Source organism: Zootoca vivipara, chromosome 6 (genome assembly GCF_963506605.1).
Source record: "Zootoca vivipara chromosome 6, rZooViv1.1, whole genome shotgun sequence".
Lineage (NCBI taxonomy): Eukaryota > Metazoa > Chordata > Lepidosauria > Squamata > Lacertidae > Zootoca > Zootoca vivipara.
The window spans coordinates 90,628,715-90,644,655 of NC_083281.1; the positions used below are offsets into that span (position 1 = coordinate 90,628,715).

The 15,941-nt window shown below is 53.3% G+C and overlaps 1 protein-coding gene across 6 annotated transcripts in view; it reads right to left on the minus strand.

Annotated features, from left to right (window-relative positions):
- Positions 1-1,557: 1,557 nt before the first annotated feature.
- Positions 1,558-15,941, minus strand: part of PSD4 (pleckstrin and Sec7 domain containing 4) — a 28,330-nt gene continuing 13,946 nt past the window's right edge. For all 6 annotated transcript variants that reach the window (XM_035119571.2, XM_035119573.2, XM_035119570.2 and 3 more), the window contains exons 5-16: positions 15,188-15,394; positions 14,262-14,342; positions 13,128-13,240; positions 11,053-11,111; positions 10,725-10,814; positions 10,079-10,122; positions 6,697-6,869; positions 6,358-6,428; positions 5,521-5,666; positions 4,215-4,359; positions 3,902-4,045; positions 1,558-2,927 (exon numbers count right to left, since the gene is read on the minus strand). In XM_035119571.2, the coding sequence (XP_034975462.2) occupies positions 2,664-2,927; positions 3,902-4,045; positions 4,215-4,359; positions 5,521-5,666; positions 6,358-6,428; positions 6,697-6,869; positions 10,079-10,122; positions 10,725-10,814; positions 11,053-11,111; positions 13,128-13,240; positions 14,262-14,342; positions 15,188-15,394 (1,537 nt within the window). In that variant the 3' untranslated portion in view covers positions 1,558-2,663. The remainder of the gene's footprint in view (positions 2,928-3,901; positions 4,046-4,214; positions 4,360-5,520; positions 5,667-6,357; positions 6,429-6,696; positions 6,870-10,078; positions 10,123-10,724; positions 10,815-11,052; positions 11,112-13,127; positions 13,241-14,261; positions 14,343-15,187; positions 15,395-15,941) is intronic.

Sequence of the window (15,941 nt, forward strand, 5' to 3'; positions counted from 1 at the left end):
TTGCGCGCTCATCTCGCATTATTAGCCGAGGGAGCCGGGGTACAGCTTCCAGGTCATGTGGCCAGCATGACAAAGCCGCTTCTGGCAAACCAGAGCAGCACATGGAAACGCCATTTACCTTCCCGCTGTAGCAGTTCCTATTTATCTACTTGCACTTTGATGTGCTTTCGAACTGCTAGGTGGGCAGGAGCTGGGACCGAGCAACGGGAGCTCACCCCGTCGCAGGGATTCGAACCGCCGACCTTCTGATCGGCAAGCCCTAGGCTCTGTGGTTTAACCCACAGCGCCACCTGAGTCCCTGTCTTCTGTAGGGAACCCTTAAAGGAAACAGTGGGGCTTTGCTTCTTTTCATATAAGCAGTTATAAGGTCATAAGCGGAAGTCCGCTGCGTTTCCGCATTTTGTGGCTGTTGGCGGGTACGACGCCTTCGTGAACCCTTGCCAGGGAAACCAGCCCTTGCCAGGGAAACCAATCAGTGCTGCTGTTACTTCGGATTCCACGAGTAACCAATCCGAGGCAGCGATCGGCGGTCCCTAAACAGAGTCAGAACAACTTTTAGTACCCCCCATAGTCGCTCCCTCTCCTGCTGAGCCACTCCTCCTAACAGTCACCTCTGAGATGCCCCTCCTCCACCCATTCATACGGTAGTAGACTTTGATAGAACGAGGGGGCACCACTCCTGCCCTCCCTTGCAATGGTGATCCTGGAGCCAGTTAGCCAGCCACTTTGCCACCGGAGGACTTACCTGTGCCTGCCCCCAACGGCAGCAGCTCTGGCCCCTCTGTGCCACGCACAAGGGGTACAAGCACCAGGCCTCTTTCCCAAAGCTGGGGGGGGGAAGGGGTCACCACTGCTCTCAGCTGTTTGTGGTTGCTCCTAGGTTCAGGGCCTTCCGTTCTGGTAGGCAGTGCGGGCTGCAAAACAAAAGGCTCATTTGGCAGCTTGCATTGCATCCCCTTGCAGCCGGCCAGTGGAGGACTTATTTTGGACATTCCGGAGGTTTCTGATTCCCATTGTGGGGAAGGCTCGGAGACCCGCTGTGACCAACCAGCTACCCACTTTGAGGATAAAGTTGCTCGACTTTGGAGTGATCTTGACTCTGCAATTGTCACAGTAGTGATTGAAGTACCCAGGGCTGCCGTTGCGGGTGTTTCGTGGGATCAGTTTCACCTTATGCCAGGCACCCCCAAACTTCAGCCCTCCAGATGTTTTGGACTACAATTCCCATCTTCCCCAACCACTGGTCCTGCTAGCTAGGGATCATGGGAGTTGTAGGCCGCAGGTTTGACATGCCTGCCTTATGCAATCAGCTGATGTGGGCAAGGTGCTGGCGGCAATGTGACCGCGTGCCCCCTCACCCCTCCTGGTTCATTAAATCTAGCAGAGAGGGGCTGACTGCTTGGCCCCAGAGCGTGGCTAACCCTTCACTAGTCCCTGCTGCACTGAAAGCGGCCGTAGTGTGACTGTGTCTAAAGAAACCGGCTCTGGACCATTTGGATGGGATCAACCATCAACTAGCTGAAAACACCCAGTTTTAGGCAAAGGTGGTGGAGGGGGGGGAAGGGGTGGGGCAGCTGCAAACATTCATGGAGGACACCAGTTATTTAGATCCATTCCAATCTGGCTCCGGATCTGGCCACGGAACCAAGTCAGCCTTGGTCACCCTGATGGATGACTTCTGCAGAGAGTGGGACAAGAGGAGAGAGCGACCTTGCTCCGATCCTACCTTCAGGGCAGAGTCCAGAGAGGAGGACTGGGATAGTGCCTTTGGGGCCCCTGGCAGCTCTGCTATGGGGCGCTGTGGGGGGACTATTCACAGTTCTATTTGGTATCTACATGAAGCCACTGGGATCAGTTACAGTGGAATCTTAATCATTTCCAGGAGTCCATTCGATTCCCAAAACCGTTCGGGAACCAAGGTGAGGCTTCCGATTGGCTGCAGGAGCTTCCTGCAGCCAATCGGAAGCTGTGGAAGCCACGCCGGACGTTCAGCTTCCAAATAACGTTCAAAAACTGGAGCAACCACTTCCGGTTTTTGATCGTTCGGGAACCGGAACGTTGGGCTCCCAAGGCGTTCGGGAGCTGAGGTTCCACTGTATTAGGAGTTTTGGGGTGAGAAGCGTGAGAGGCCTTCAATTCTCCCCAGGCACCCTCTCTCTCTCTCTGGGGCAAAAGGGTCCCGGGAGCTGCTCCGCTTCCCCACCGGCCCTCAACATCCAGGCTGAGTCCCTGCATATCTCCGTTTATTGCACAAAGGTCACAGCTGCCCCAGTGGCAGCGATTGAGGCACGAGGGACGGGGACGGGGGTTAAGGCAGCAGAAGGCTGAGCCCAGTGGAGCCCAGCAGCAGCAGGCAGGACACTTCCCTGAGTCTCTGCGTTGAAGGCGGGTGGTGTGAGCAATGCCCTGGAGAATGTGCAGAGGCTGCCCAGGACAGCACCCCCCCTCCCAACAGTCTCTGCCCATCCATTTCTTGAGACGTTGCGCCACCTGGAGTCCAAATACTGCAAGTGCTGATTCAGAAAGCAGCGCTCCTCATTTCGTACCGTGTGTCCACTTTGGGCTTCGAAGGCCGACACCCAAAGGGATGGGTGAGGGAAAGAGAGAAGGGTGTCCCAAAGCCAGCGAGGGCGGCGACAGCAGCACTGGAGGGTGGGGGCCCCTCACAGCAAGTGCTTGTTGCGCCTGGGGATGATTTTGCGTACTGTCCGGCGCTCGGAAATGTTCCGCTTCACCTTGACCCCCGCAGGCAGCCCGTCCACGTTCAGGGAGGGGCTGGAGTGGGACTTCTGCAGGGGCGAGCAGCCCTCCTCGGCCGGCAACTCGCCCGACTCCCCCAGCCGGACCTCCCACTGCTCAAGGTCCTCCGTGTCTTCGCCGGCCAGCTTCACCTCCAGCAGCCTCACGTAGGTCTCGTAGCGGCGCTTCTGCACAAAGGGACAAAAAAGGCAGGGTGTCATGTGGGGGTGGGGAGGGGAAGGCCCCCTCTGGCCGGCAGCACCTGAGGGAGTCAACCAGGGCAGCAATATGGGCCTATGGCCGTAATAAACTATCTATCTATCTATCTAACCAGGGCAGGCAACCCTGATTGCACCGGGACCAGGGAGAAGGTTCATCCTGTTAATGGAGGTTTTCTCCCCAGCTTCTCTTTCTTACCCAGGATTAAGGATGCAAAAGATGTCCATAGTTAATGTTTCTGTAGTCTAAAATCATGCAATTATCAAAGCTGTAGAGCTGGAAGACACCCCAAAAAAGTCGTCTAGCCCAGTGTTTCCCAACCTTGTGCCTCCAGCTGTTTTCGGACTACAATTCCCATCATTCCTGACCACTGGTCTTGCTAGGGATGATGGGAGTTGTAGTCCAAAAACATCTGGAGGCACAAGGTTGGGAAACACTGGTCTAGCCAACCCTCTGCGATGCAGGAATCACAACTGGAGAATCTGACAGGGGGCCCTCCAAATCTCTGCTTAACAACCTCCAACAAAGGAGAGTCCACCACTTTTCGAGGGAGTCCGTTCCACTGTCAAAACAGCTCTTGCAGTAATGGTACGTACATAACTGCATGCAAAAGTGGCAGGTTACTGCAGATTTCCCTTTCTTTTAAAGGAGCAGTAGTGAGATTTATTGCGATAGATGTGTTGCACTCACTGTGGGGAAGGTTGCAAAAGACCACAGGACTGCGAGGAGACATTTGGATAAGGAAAAGCTCAGAGCCGGCAGCCTGAGAGCAAGCCTCAACAACATGCAAACTCTCCGTTCGTAAAAAAAACCTTGCCCTGGAGAAGTTATGTATCTCTTTTTACAAATTAGGTATTCTGACCCTTCAAAGTGGGGAGGAGTACAGGGGGTTGGCATCCTCTGAAGGTTCCCCTACCGTCCCCTGCAAAAGCTCCTTGCCCACCTCGTAGAGCAAATATTCCTTCTTGAGTTGATACTCTTCCAGGTCCCGGCCCCGGCCCCGCTTGCTGGGCAGGTTCCGCTGGTGGTCCAAGAGGTCGTCTGACACCTGGTCCATCCAGGATTCATGGGAAAAGTGCTGCTCCTCCTGCAGCAAGAGGAACAGGTTGTTGCTCAGCCTTACCTGCCCAGGGGGTTGCAGCTAGGGAGTGAGCCGCAGAAGGGTTTGGGGCAGCCCATCCCAAATTCCCCCATCCTGCCATTTCTGTGCACCAGCCGCGAAGCAGCCTGCCGAGGGAGCCCCAGGGCACACACACCAGGGAGTTCTTGGAAGGTGCCGTCGGCAGAACCGGCCGGATGAACTTCCTCTGGGAGCCCACAGCTGCTGGGAAGGGTGGCGAGGAGAACATGGCAGCCACCAGGTTTATGCGGGAAACCCAGGAACTCATTTCCGCCGCGGTCCTAGGGAAACGGGAGAGGGCAGGGAGAGTTCTATGAATGCACGTTCCAAATCTAGGAAGCTTTCCTGCTCCCAAGAGCCCCACTGGCACTTCCTTGGCAGTGGCAGCAGCCGCAGCAGCAGAACTGTCTGGCTTTGCAGAAGATGCAGAAGGAAGACAGTCGACGGGAGGCATCTGAGCAGGAGTCTGCATGCGGCAGGCACAAATCACTCCAGGCAGCCCTCAAAGAGAGGGGCAGCAAAACCAGCAGGCAAGAGTTACACACACACACCACCAAGTTTAGCTACGTTTCAAATTGCAATTCAGAAACAGAATTGTGGTTGTCAAATAATAAAATCCTATACAGTGGTACCTCTGGTTACAAACTTAATTTGTTCCGGACATCTGTTCTTAACCTGAAACTGTTCTTAACCTGAGGTACCACTTTAGCTAATGGGGCCTCCCGCTGCCACTGCGCTGCCTGAGCACAATTTCTGTTCTCATCCTGAGGTAAAGTTCTTAACCCGAGGCACTACTTCCGGGTTAGCGGAGTCTGTAACCCGAGGTGTTTGTAACCACTCTCTACAGCCGTATCCCAAGAGCCATCACATCCCAGCAGGCAGAGCTGGGTTTCAGCCTAGCAGGATTGGGTCCCATACCTCTCCTCTTCCTGCTGCAAGAATTTGTTTACTGTTGGGCCTCTTCACCCGGTTAAACGGGAACAGCAGAAACCTTGACTCCCCAGGACTGTCGACGAAGACTACAGTCAGCATTTTAACTGACAATGTTAAGTGACAGGGACAGATTTTGAGGCACGCCAGAGGCCAAAGCCTGTTTCTCCACTTTGAATACACACTTAAAAAACTAAAACTGTTTGCTCTACGCTTTCTGATTAAGAATGTTGCCGCTGCGTCGCTAATACCGCAAGACCCGAAGTGGCCCCTTGTTTCCGAATGGGATTTACTGCTTCCTGCCCAAAGCCAGCCTTTGTCGCTTTTCTTTTTGGATCTGTGAAACATATGAATCGCTCAGACGAGGAGGAAGCGGCAGTGGCTTGGGGTAGGCCTGCCTCCTTTGGACCCAGCCATGCCAGGGGTGCTTCTGCCTCTGAGGGAGCCAAATAGAAATCCTGAGCTGAGGAGCTAGCCTTGGCTCCCCACAACAGAGGTCTGCAAATACTCACGGGGCTTGGAAGAGGAAGATGCGCCAGTCGGCCGTCTGCAACCGGAAGACATGGGGCCGCTTGGTATACTTGCTGGCCTTCTCGGCCAAGGCGTGGTGCACCCCAATGGGCTCCTCTGAGGCAGAGGCGTCTGGCCGGCTCTCATCCTGCGAGAACAGCAGGAGCAAGCTGAATTGGGGGTGCGGGGCAGAGCAGAGATTTTGCCTGCAGCACTAACCCCAGGTAGATGAGCTGAGAGGCGCCCGAGGCCAGCCAGGCTAGGTGGGCAGGAGGCCAGACCCAGGATAACATGCATGGAGCCAGGGGGTGGGGTCCTGGGTGGAACTGAGCCGGCAGCCAGGGCAGAGGGCCCACTCAGCCAGCCTGGGAAGAAGCCCCTGGTTAAAGAGACACACAATGGTCCCTCTAGCTCAGGACGCCCTAACCCAGATGAGCAGAGGCTCTCCAGGGTCTCAGCTGGAGGGCATTCCCAGCCTGGCCGTATGGGACTGAACCTGGGACCTTCTGCATGCAAAGCAGGGCTCTCTACCTGCAACTGCGAGACCCCAGGGGTCAGCAGAAAGGGTGGGTGGTGAGATGGGCACAGCCTGGAAAGTCAAGAAGCCAGAAGAGAGAGAAGGGCCAAGTACTGCACAGCCAGCTGGGGAGGCAGCGTAGAATGAAAGGATGCCCGTCCCTCCCTCCCTCTCTATGCCATGGCCCCCAGAAATGCCTCACTGCCTCCTGGAGGACCCCTCTCTATTGGCTCCACTGGGCCTGGTCTCCCGTGGGGAGGGTGGCCTAGGAGCTCACGTCCTTTGGTTTCCGCGGTGGTCTGGCCTGCTCCCAGTTAGTTACCTTGGAGAAGTAGAGGACCACCCCCTTCAGCACCGTATGAAACATCTTCCAGCCTCTCTTGCCCCAGGGCGCTGCAAAGGAGTGAGATGGGGAGCGGTCAAGTTGGGTCCGGCGCCTGCACCGTGGTGCTCTAGGGCTGCCTGCTGGGAGCTACCCAGGAGGGGCTGGTGTCCCCAAAGGGCTGGAGGTTGCTTAGGACCCCTGTGGCACAGGAGAGCCCCAACCACTGCCCACCCCCACCCCCTGGCTTGCCCACAGGCCTGGCATGCATGTGAGACGGCTGATATCTCTCGCAGGCCCAGGTCCCTGTGGGCTGCTGCCCCCTGGCCCAGCACTCACTCTTCTTGCCGTCGGCCTCCGCGTGGACCTTGCGCGCCAGTAGGCCCTGCCGGTAGGTTTTCGCCTCGGGGTCGTGCGACAGAGTCAGGAAAGGGTTGGCTTTCTTCTGGCCGGATGCTGAGGGCGAGAGCAGCATGGCACCGGACGACTTCTCCTCCTCCTCCTCTTCATCCCTGCAGCGGACAAACGGAGAAAGAGGCTTCTTCGTGAGGGTCTGTCTGACCCTCTGTTTCGGGGGAACAGAGGACAGGATGAGCAACAACTCCCGGTTCAGCCACTGCAGTAAACTCCTCCTTTTCTGAAAGCTGACATGACTGCCAAGCACGAACCCCCAAGGCATTGGGCTGCCCTCCCCTCCCACAAACAGAAGCTGATCCAACTGGAAGCTGAATCTGATGTCAACATTGGAGATGGGACAGAAGCCCTCTCGCTTAGGGGAGCAGAGGGGAAAGTCACCTGTCATCTGTGGAGGAGGACGGCTTAAACACATTGCTGTGCTCCCATAAACAGACCAGAGGCAATTGTATCTCATCCAGCAGAGCTTTACTGCTACTGAAGGCAAATGAGCATGATGGTCACAAATCCAATACATTCAGGATTGGAACTGCCCATAAGAAATCCAGTTGCAGCAGACTGAACTCAAACTTACTTATAAGACTATAGCATACAGAACAGAACAAAGAGATAGAAAGAGAAAGGAAACTCCGGCTCCTTCTAGCCTTACAATTATAGTCAGCATGACCTTGACGGAAAGATAACAGAATCAGTTTAAAGCAGCTGCTCTCAGCTTCCCAGAAGGAATAACCCAAACAAGAGCCTTCTTCCTGTTTCTTTCACATGGAAAGAAACCTTTCAGAACCCTATTGATTTAAGTCAGGCATCCCCAAACTGCGGCCCTCCAGATGTTTTGGCCTACAACTCCCATGATCCCTAGCTAACAGGACCAGTGGTCAGGGAAGATGGGAATTGTAGTCCAAAACATCTGGAGGGCTGAAGTTTGGGGATGCCTGATTTAAGTAGAACAGGAAAGATCTCTACACATCAGATCAATACTTTCTGGACTAAGAAATGCAAACTGACAAGGCCATGGGGCTGACATGGCTCTGCCCTCCAACACCTCTCTGCAGCATCTGCTGCTTGAGGTGGCCACCTGCCTCTGCCTCACGGAAGGGCCGGCCCTGATGGCTGCCAGCCGCTTACAAATTCTCGTCCTATTAGCAGGTAAATGTCCACCTCTTCCTTTTAGGCACCTGAGCTCTGCTGCCAATCCCTATTCAGGATTTGGGGGACGGGGTGGTTAGGAGCCATCAACCCACTGGGAAATCAGGAGCCAGCCTGTTCTTCCCACCCATGCTTGATAACCATCGGGAAGCTTTCGGTTGTGGGCCTTGAGTGTCTGTTTTTTTATTTGGTTTGACTCGATATTTGTATTCTACTTTTCCAGCAACAAATGCTGATCTCAAACGGCTCACAATCATCATCACGACGGCAATAAAAACAAGCAAGCATTGCAATTGCTATAATGTCAAACGACAAGAACAAATTCATTAAAACAGTTAATACAACACAAATGTTTTGAGTCCTTCCACATTCATAAAAAACCTTACCTACTCGTAGAATGTCAGGGAGGAAATTCCAGGCCTCTCCTGAGAAACTAGAGTGGGAAAGGGACACCCCTGAGGCACTCCCAGCAGCCAGCATGCCCAATGACGGTGGGAATCATAGCCAAGCAACTTCTGAGGACTACAGGTATCTCCCACCTCTGCCCTGGGGAACCCACATACTCAGACCCCAGCAGGAGGCACAGACCTTTGTCCAGGTCCAGGAAGACAAAGGTGCTTCCTGCCACATGCCTAGATTGCTGATGATGATATTCCTGGTAGCCCAGCACCCGCCAGGAGAACTGAGAGGTGGCTGAGCTCTGCTAGCGAAGCTTATCCTCAACTCCCTGGATAGCTCCATTGGTTAGAGCATGGTGCTGATAACACCGAGGTTGCAGGTTTGAGCCCCGTATGGGACATTGCAGGTGTGTGGAATAGATGGTCCTCAGGGTCCCTTCCAACTTAATTCTTGTGGGGTGTAACATAAACAGTCAAGTACAACACTTCCTGTTTGCCCAGAGTTTGCCCAGAGTTCCTGTTTGACACACAGGGGGGTGTTACTCCAGCCAAGAGGACTTCCTGTTACACCTGTCTGGAGCATCCTCCCCCTGCGTGTGACCAGGTAGATGGAAGTGACCCTGTGAGACCCTATGAAAGGGTCGGGCATGCAGCCATCTTACTTTTTTGACTCATGATGCTGTTCTCTTGATGCAGTTTGCTGTCTGCTGGCTCTCAGACAGCAGCACATGGGCTCAAATCCCTACATGCGATGAACCCACTCTCTTTTCTGTAACGCCAAGCTAAAGCCTGCCATCAGGGAATCTTAAAGGTAAAGGACCCCTGACAGTTAAGTCCAGTCGCAAATGACTCTGGGGTTGCGGCACTCATCTCGCTTTACTGGCCGAGGGAGCCGACGTTTGTCCGCAGACAGTTTTTCCGGGTCATGTGGCCACCATGACTAAGCCGCTTCTGGCGAAACCAGAGCAGCGCACGGAAATGCTGCTTACCTTCCCACCGGAGTGGTACCTATTTATCTACTGTACTTTGATGTGCTTTCGAACGGCTAGGTTAGCAGGAGCAGGGACTGAGCAATGGGAGCTCACCCCATCGCAGGGATTTGAACCGCCAAACTTCCGATTGGCAAGCCCAATGCTCTGTGGTTCACACCACATCGCCACGCATGTCCCAGTAGGGAACCTACTGTGAATTGAATGTAAGTAAACTTCTTATCATTACTTTTAAAAGAAGACCGTTGTGTCTTTATTCTTTTCAAGAGGGATAAAAGGGGAATTCCCCAGGATCAAACCCAATCTGGACAAGCCAGACTGGACTGCTTAACTCAAGAGATTCAAATGAATCTACCAACTAGCTTCCTGTTATATACTGGGGAATGTACCCTGCTACTGACTCACTAGTGTGAGTGAGGAAGGATAATATTTAATCAATATATCCTCTCCTACTATCCACAACATTCCCACAATCCTATGGTCCCCGTGGTGGGAGAGACCGCAAAGGCAGACCAGGGAAGCTGCCAACAGCCTCAGCCTCCGTCCATCACCTGAAGTCCTGGCTGTGAGCCACCTTTGGGAGCAGACTGGCTGAAGATTATTTCCCAGTCGGTTTGTGGCCCCTCACTTCTCTCTCTCTCTCTCTCTGCCCCCAGGGCATTTGGGGCTGGAGGGCTCCAAACAGGAGCAGCCATGGGCCTCTCTTCTGCCCACTCAGAAGTTCTGACACCCGCCACCTGCCCCCAATGTCAAGTTGCCACCACCTTTACTTACGCAGCCCATTCCAGTTTCTCTTGGCGGATGGAATGATATAGCTCCTAGAGAGAGAGAGAGAGAGCGCAAAAGAGCACCATCAGTCTATGATTCCCTCTTCACATCCAAGCCCCACCCTGCCGCATGTCCCCCCCCCAGGACCTGCAACACCCCCTGGAGGCAAAGGAGAAGCCAGCTGGAATGGGCCTGGGCCTTAGGCGCCTCCACTGGCAGAGCGAGTCTGTCAGGATTTCCCCTTCCCCTCCCAAACCGAGTCCCTGATTCCTTGGAGACAGAAGCTCAAACGAAGCACGAGGTGCTCAGAGTCACGCTTTCGGCTGGACAAGACGGAACTCTTTAAAAGACATTTTCACGTCTTAAAAAGGTCTGGCCGGTCGTCCAGGAGAATGTGAACCCAGGAGCGTCTACTCTCCCCTTCTGTGTCCCAAGTTCCCAACACAGAGATAATTTTTTTTTTTGTACAGGGGAATTTCCAAGTGGACAGCGGCCCATCCCTGTGGCTGGCACCTAAAGTGGCAGAAGGCTGCCCATCTCCGTACAAAGAAGGCCTAAGCAAGGCTGCCCAGCAAAGCTCAGCCCTCAGTCTCTCTCTCCCCCCCCCACTCATCTCTGGGTGAGACCTGAGGACGAGTGAGACCCTTTGTACCTTCAGCTGATCTTTGGGGAAGTTCCTGCCATCGTTCAGCCCGTCGAGGTTGGCGAGGAAAGCCTGGCAGGTCATGCTCCGCCCGATATTCTGCGTGCCACAAGCAGGGAGGGGAGATGGGGTGCACATCAGGCCAAAGGTAACACAACGTTCAGATTGTGCTTCACCCAAAGGCCCCCCCCCCGTTTCCCTTCCCCACACGCACAGTTAGGCCCAGAAGCGCAAGGCGGAAGGGGCATCAATGCTCCTCTCCGCCTAGGGGCGAGTCCTCTTTCCATTGGGGCCCCTGCATACAAAAGCCACCCCCCCCAGTCTCCCATGGCCTTACCTGCCCATGCAGGTCAGTGTTGAGGAGCATGATGGCACAGGTGAGGGTGTGCACAGCATCTGCAGAGGGGGGAGGAGACCAAGGGGAAGCTCAGGGGAGGCCTGCAGGCTCAAAGGACCCAGGACCCAGGACCCCGCCTCCTGCTCCCAGAACGCCAGCAAACCCCCTTACTCAGAAAAGGGACTTAGGTGACTTCTGGGACAAGATTTATAACAAACTTAAGAAGGTGTTGAAAAACACATTTGTTAAGAAACCAGAAGCATTTCTAGTGGGCATTGTCGGTAAAGAAATTCCTAAGAAAAATGTTTCTTTTTTTATGTATGTCACGACGGCGGCAAGAATTTTATTAGCCAAGAACTGGAAATCCCATGTGCTACCAACAGTTGATGACTGGCAGATGAAGATGATGGAGTTTATGGAACTGGCTGAGATGACCGGAAGAATCCGCAACCGGGGAGAAGAAGCGACAGAAGAAGAATGGAAATATTATAAGCTATATTTAAAAAAATATGTAAAAGTTACATATTAAGATAAGAATTAGGCCAAAAAGAAGCTGTGGAATGTATGGATATGTTAAGTAGAAAGGAGTAATATAAGTATAGAAAATGTGATTAAAATGTTTTAGAAATTGCTAAAAATTTAATTTGGTAAAGAAACGCAGTAGAGGGGAGTCCGAGGGGGTCCCTAGGTACAATGTGAAGGAAAAAGGAACAAGTAACTTGAATTTTTGTGTTTATTTTCCCCCCTCTCTTTTTACTGTTGTTATTGTAGTGTCTTTTTATATTTTCTGTTGTGTTATTCTTTGTTGTGATTATTTTAAGAAAAAATTCTAATAAAAATTATTTTTTTAAAAAAAGAAAGAAAAAGAAAAGGGGCTTAGGACCAGCTGAAGTGGCAGGGCAAGGAGCCTTGGGCTGGAGCCCAAGGAATGAAAACAAATCTTCTGGCCTGCAGTTCCTGCTCTTAACATGGGACGGAGCACAATGTCCCAGGCCAGTGCAGCTCCCTCTGCCTCATGCACCCAGCCTTTTGCCCCGCGCCATCAGAAGTCAGGCATTGGGTGTGCGAGAGAGGGAGAGCCGGGCAGGTCGCTCTCTCTTTCCCTCTCTCCGCCCACACGTGCCTCCCTCACCCCACCCCACTCCGCCCAAGACAGCGGCAGTGATTCTGAGGCGGTGGCGGTTAGACCAAGAGCAGACGCGGGTGGGGATGGTGTGCTTCGGGGAGGCGGTGGCTTTTGTCGCTGCTGCTGCCACTGCTGCCGTGCCGGCTGCTGCTGCTCCTCCGTCCTTGCTGTGGGGGTGAAGAGGAGGCAGCGGAGGGTGTAGCCATGAGCAGAGGATCCTTCCCCCCCTTTTTTTTCTTATTAACCTTTATCTGGACCCAGTGTTTCCCACCCTAGGCTTATACTTGGGTCAATAAGTTTCCCCAGGTTTTTTGTGGTAAAATTAGGTGCCTCGGCTTATATTCGGGTTGGCTTATACTCGAGTATATATGTGTGTGTGTATTTATATATATATATAGAGAGAGAGAGATTAAGGGACCCAGGTGGTGCTGTGGTTAAACCACTGAGCCTAGGGCTTGCTGATCAGAAGGTCGGCGGTTTGAATCCCTGTGACGGGGTGAGCTCCCGTTGCTCGGTCCCAGCTCCTGCCAACCTAGCAGTTCGAAAGCACGTCAAATGCAAGTAGATAAATAGGAACCGCTACAGCGGGAAGGTAAACGGCGTTTCCATGTGCTACTCTGGTTTGCCAGAAGCGGCTTTGTCATGCTGGCCACATGACCTGGAAGCTATACGCCGGCTCCCTCGGCCAATAATGCGAGATGAGCGCGCAACCCCAGAGTCGGTCACGACTGGACCTAATGGTCAGGGGTCCCTTTACCTTTACCTTTTAGAGAGAGAGATACCAAGTGGAAAGGATCCTGTGCAGTTCAGGATACATATGGGCCACCTGGGACCGTTTGCACACTGACACCCAAACTGCATGAGAGAGGGGACAAGGGCTCCATCCCTCCCTCATGTAAGCCCTGTCTGGGGCTGCAGGTAAAGAGCTGACCTTGCTTGGCTGCCTTACCTGGGCTGAAGCAGACCTCGGGATTGCAGCTGTGATAGCGCTGGGAGAAATGCCGCAGGATCCGCTCCCGCTCCTGAGTCTCCCCAGTGAGCACAAATGCCTTCAGGAAGGACCTGCAAAGAGGAGTGAGAGAAGCGCGTGAGGGGAGGCAGCCCCGAGGCAACTGCCCTCCTCTGCCGGCTCCCAGTGTCAACTACATCACTCCATGAAGCTGGAAGGAAGTTGGGACCTCCCAACAGCTACTGCATCCTTCCCAAGGGGGGAGCTCAGCACACACAGACGGCAATGGTCCAGGGACAGTAGGGAAGATAAGGTTACGCCTTCCCTGCCCATGTCAGCAGGACCTTCAGCCAGAATCCTGCTCTCTCTCCCTCCCCTCCCTCAAATGATCATGGACCCCCTCCTGGGCGAGGCCTGTTTCTGCCCTCCTAGAATAGCCAAAACAGGAATTCCCTCCCATCTCCCACAAAGCTTCCTCTCTGCTTCACTTGGATGCTATATTTTAAGTGATCCCTTCAAAAAAAATTACTGCTCTCTCTTTTTCCCCACTAATACAACACGATGTAAGTTTCTGGTTGGAACCTCCCACGGGGCCCTCTTGAAGCTGATCCAAAGTGTGTAGAATCATAGAATCATAGAGTTGGAAGAGACCACAAGGAGGGCCATCCAGTCCAACCCCCTGCCAAGCAGGAAACACCATCAAAGCATTCTTGAAATATGCCTGTCAAGCCTCTGCTTAAAGACCTCCAAAGAAGGAGACTACACCACGCTCCTTGGTAGCAAATTCCACTGCCGAACAGCTCTTACTGTCAGGAAGTTCTTCCTAATGTTTAGGTGGAATCTTCTTTCTTGTAGTTTGAATCCATTGCTCCGTGTCCGCTTCTCCGGAGCAGCAGAAAACAACCTTTCTCCCTCCTCTATATGACATCCTTTTATAGAATGGATGTAGAAACCTAGAGCAGCCCCCTGCCTCTCCCGCTGGGCTGATCCCTGGGAGGCCAAGACCTCCTCCTCTGCTGGTTTAGCATACTTTCCAGGGTGGGGGACATGGCCACCCGCCTTCCCATTCAAGAGCAAGGTGGAGGGGACACACACACACACACACACACACGACCCCACAGTAAGGAGCATCACCTCAGCGCTTGGTCCAGAGTCTGTCCACTGAATTGGAAGAAAGAGAGGTAAGCTTCTCTCACCAGCCGGCTGAAATCATTGCTGTGGACAAAGACACAGGAGCAGCTCAGGACCCCGCCCTCAAAGGAATTGGGGAGCAGCCTTGTAGGGAACCCACACACCACCACCTCCACCCCAGTTTCTCCAGCATCAGCTGCTGCCCACCTCGTCAGCTGCTGCCCAGCCTGTATAGGGACTCCCAATTCTGCCCATGGGCTCCTCAACCCAGCCCTCGTATTCCTCCCACAAGGTTGGCCAGGTGCAAAAAGGGGGCAGCCCCCCTTCTCCTGCACCTCTAGGAACAGTTGGGCAAGAAGGGGACTTTTCAGCCCAGAGAGGACGCCATCAGGAAGGCCTGCCTTGTTTAAAGTTCCTGCCCTCCGGCTCATTGCAAGAGCATAAGAACATACTAAGAAGGGTTTGCTGGATCAGGCCAAGGAGGATCAGGTCCAGCATCCTGTTCTCACTGTGGCCAACCAGATGCCCATGAGAAGCCCACAAGCAGGATCCAAGCACAAGAGCAACTCTCCCCTCCTGTGGTTCCCAGCAAGAGGCATCCAGAAGCGTTTTTGCCTCCAACTGCGGAGGCAGAGCCTAGCTAGCAGCCCTCAATATCCCTCTCCTCCTCCATGAATTTGCCCGGGGCTCGTTTAACGCCATCCAAATTGCTGGCCCAAGCCTGCCTCCTGCGGGATTGAGTTCCACAGTTTAACCACATGCCTCAAGAGGCTGCAGCCGTGTCTAGCTGGGAGAGCAAAAAAAAGTTTTAAAAAAGTGAGCTGAGCCGAAATAAGCAAGCTGGGCAGGATCCGAGTAACACCACTCCAGCCGGGAGGAGGGCCGGGAGAGAAGCCTCTGCCTCTGTTCCTAATCCAAGACCCCCTTACTTCTTCCGGAGAAAAGAGGCCACCTGCGACCTCTTGAAGCCATCCAGGTGGTAGAGCCGCGTTGCCAGCCTCATTGCGGCAGCCTGGTCTGCAGGGGGGGCGCTGCCGTTGGCGTGGAGGATGCCGTTGGGCTCTGCCTGCTCCTTGGCGGGTGGTGTCTCCTCCCCTGAGTCGGTGCCCTTCCCAGAGGGTGGCTCTTCAGGGCGGCTGCAAGAGAGGAAAGCGAGAGGCCAGTTGCAAACCAGGGAGCCTTCAGTGGGGAGGGGTAGCAGCTGCGTTCCACGGAAAAACACTGAAGCTGTTGCCCTCATCTCTGAGTAGTGGCCAAATCACAAGGTCCAGCCCAGGGTGATGCTGCTGGTGTTTTCAGGCCGAGACTGCCAGCAATCCATCTATACATCATTTTCATAACATTTTCTTTTTTCTTGAATTTTTTGAATTAATTTTCTTTTCTCTCATTACACATATACTTATAACATACAGCTTGCATAAACATCTCTCCCTCCCCCCTTTTGACTTCCCTCGACTTCCATTTCTGATTTATTAACCTCGTTAATATAATCTGCTATTTTCTACAAATATATTGTTCCTTTTATTACATTACCTATTCCCTATCCATAAAATAGGGAAAGTTTATTTAAATCCTACCACCGGATCAATATTCTTCTTTTGTTTCTGCAAATGTAATGTAAAAGGTTCCCACTCTTTTTCAAAATCCCTATGGTCCTTTTCTTGAAGTCTGTGTGTCAGCTTC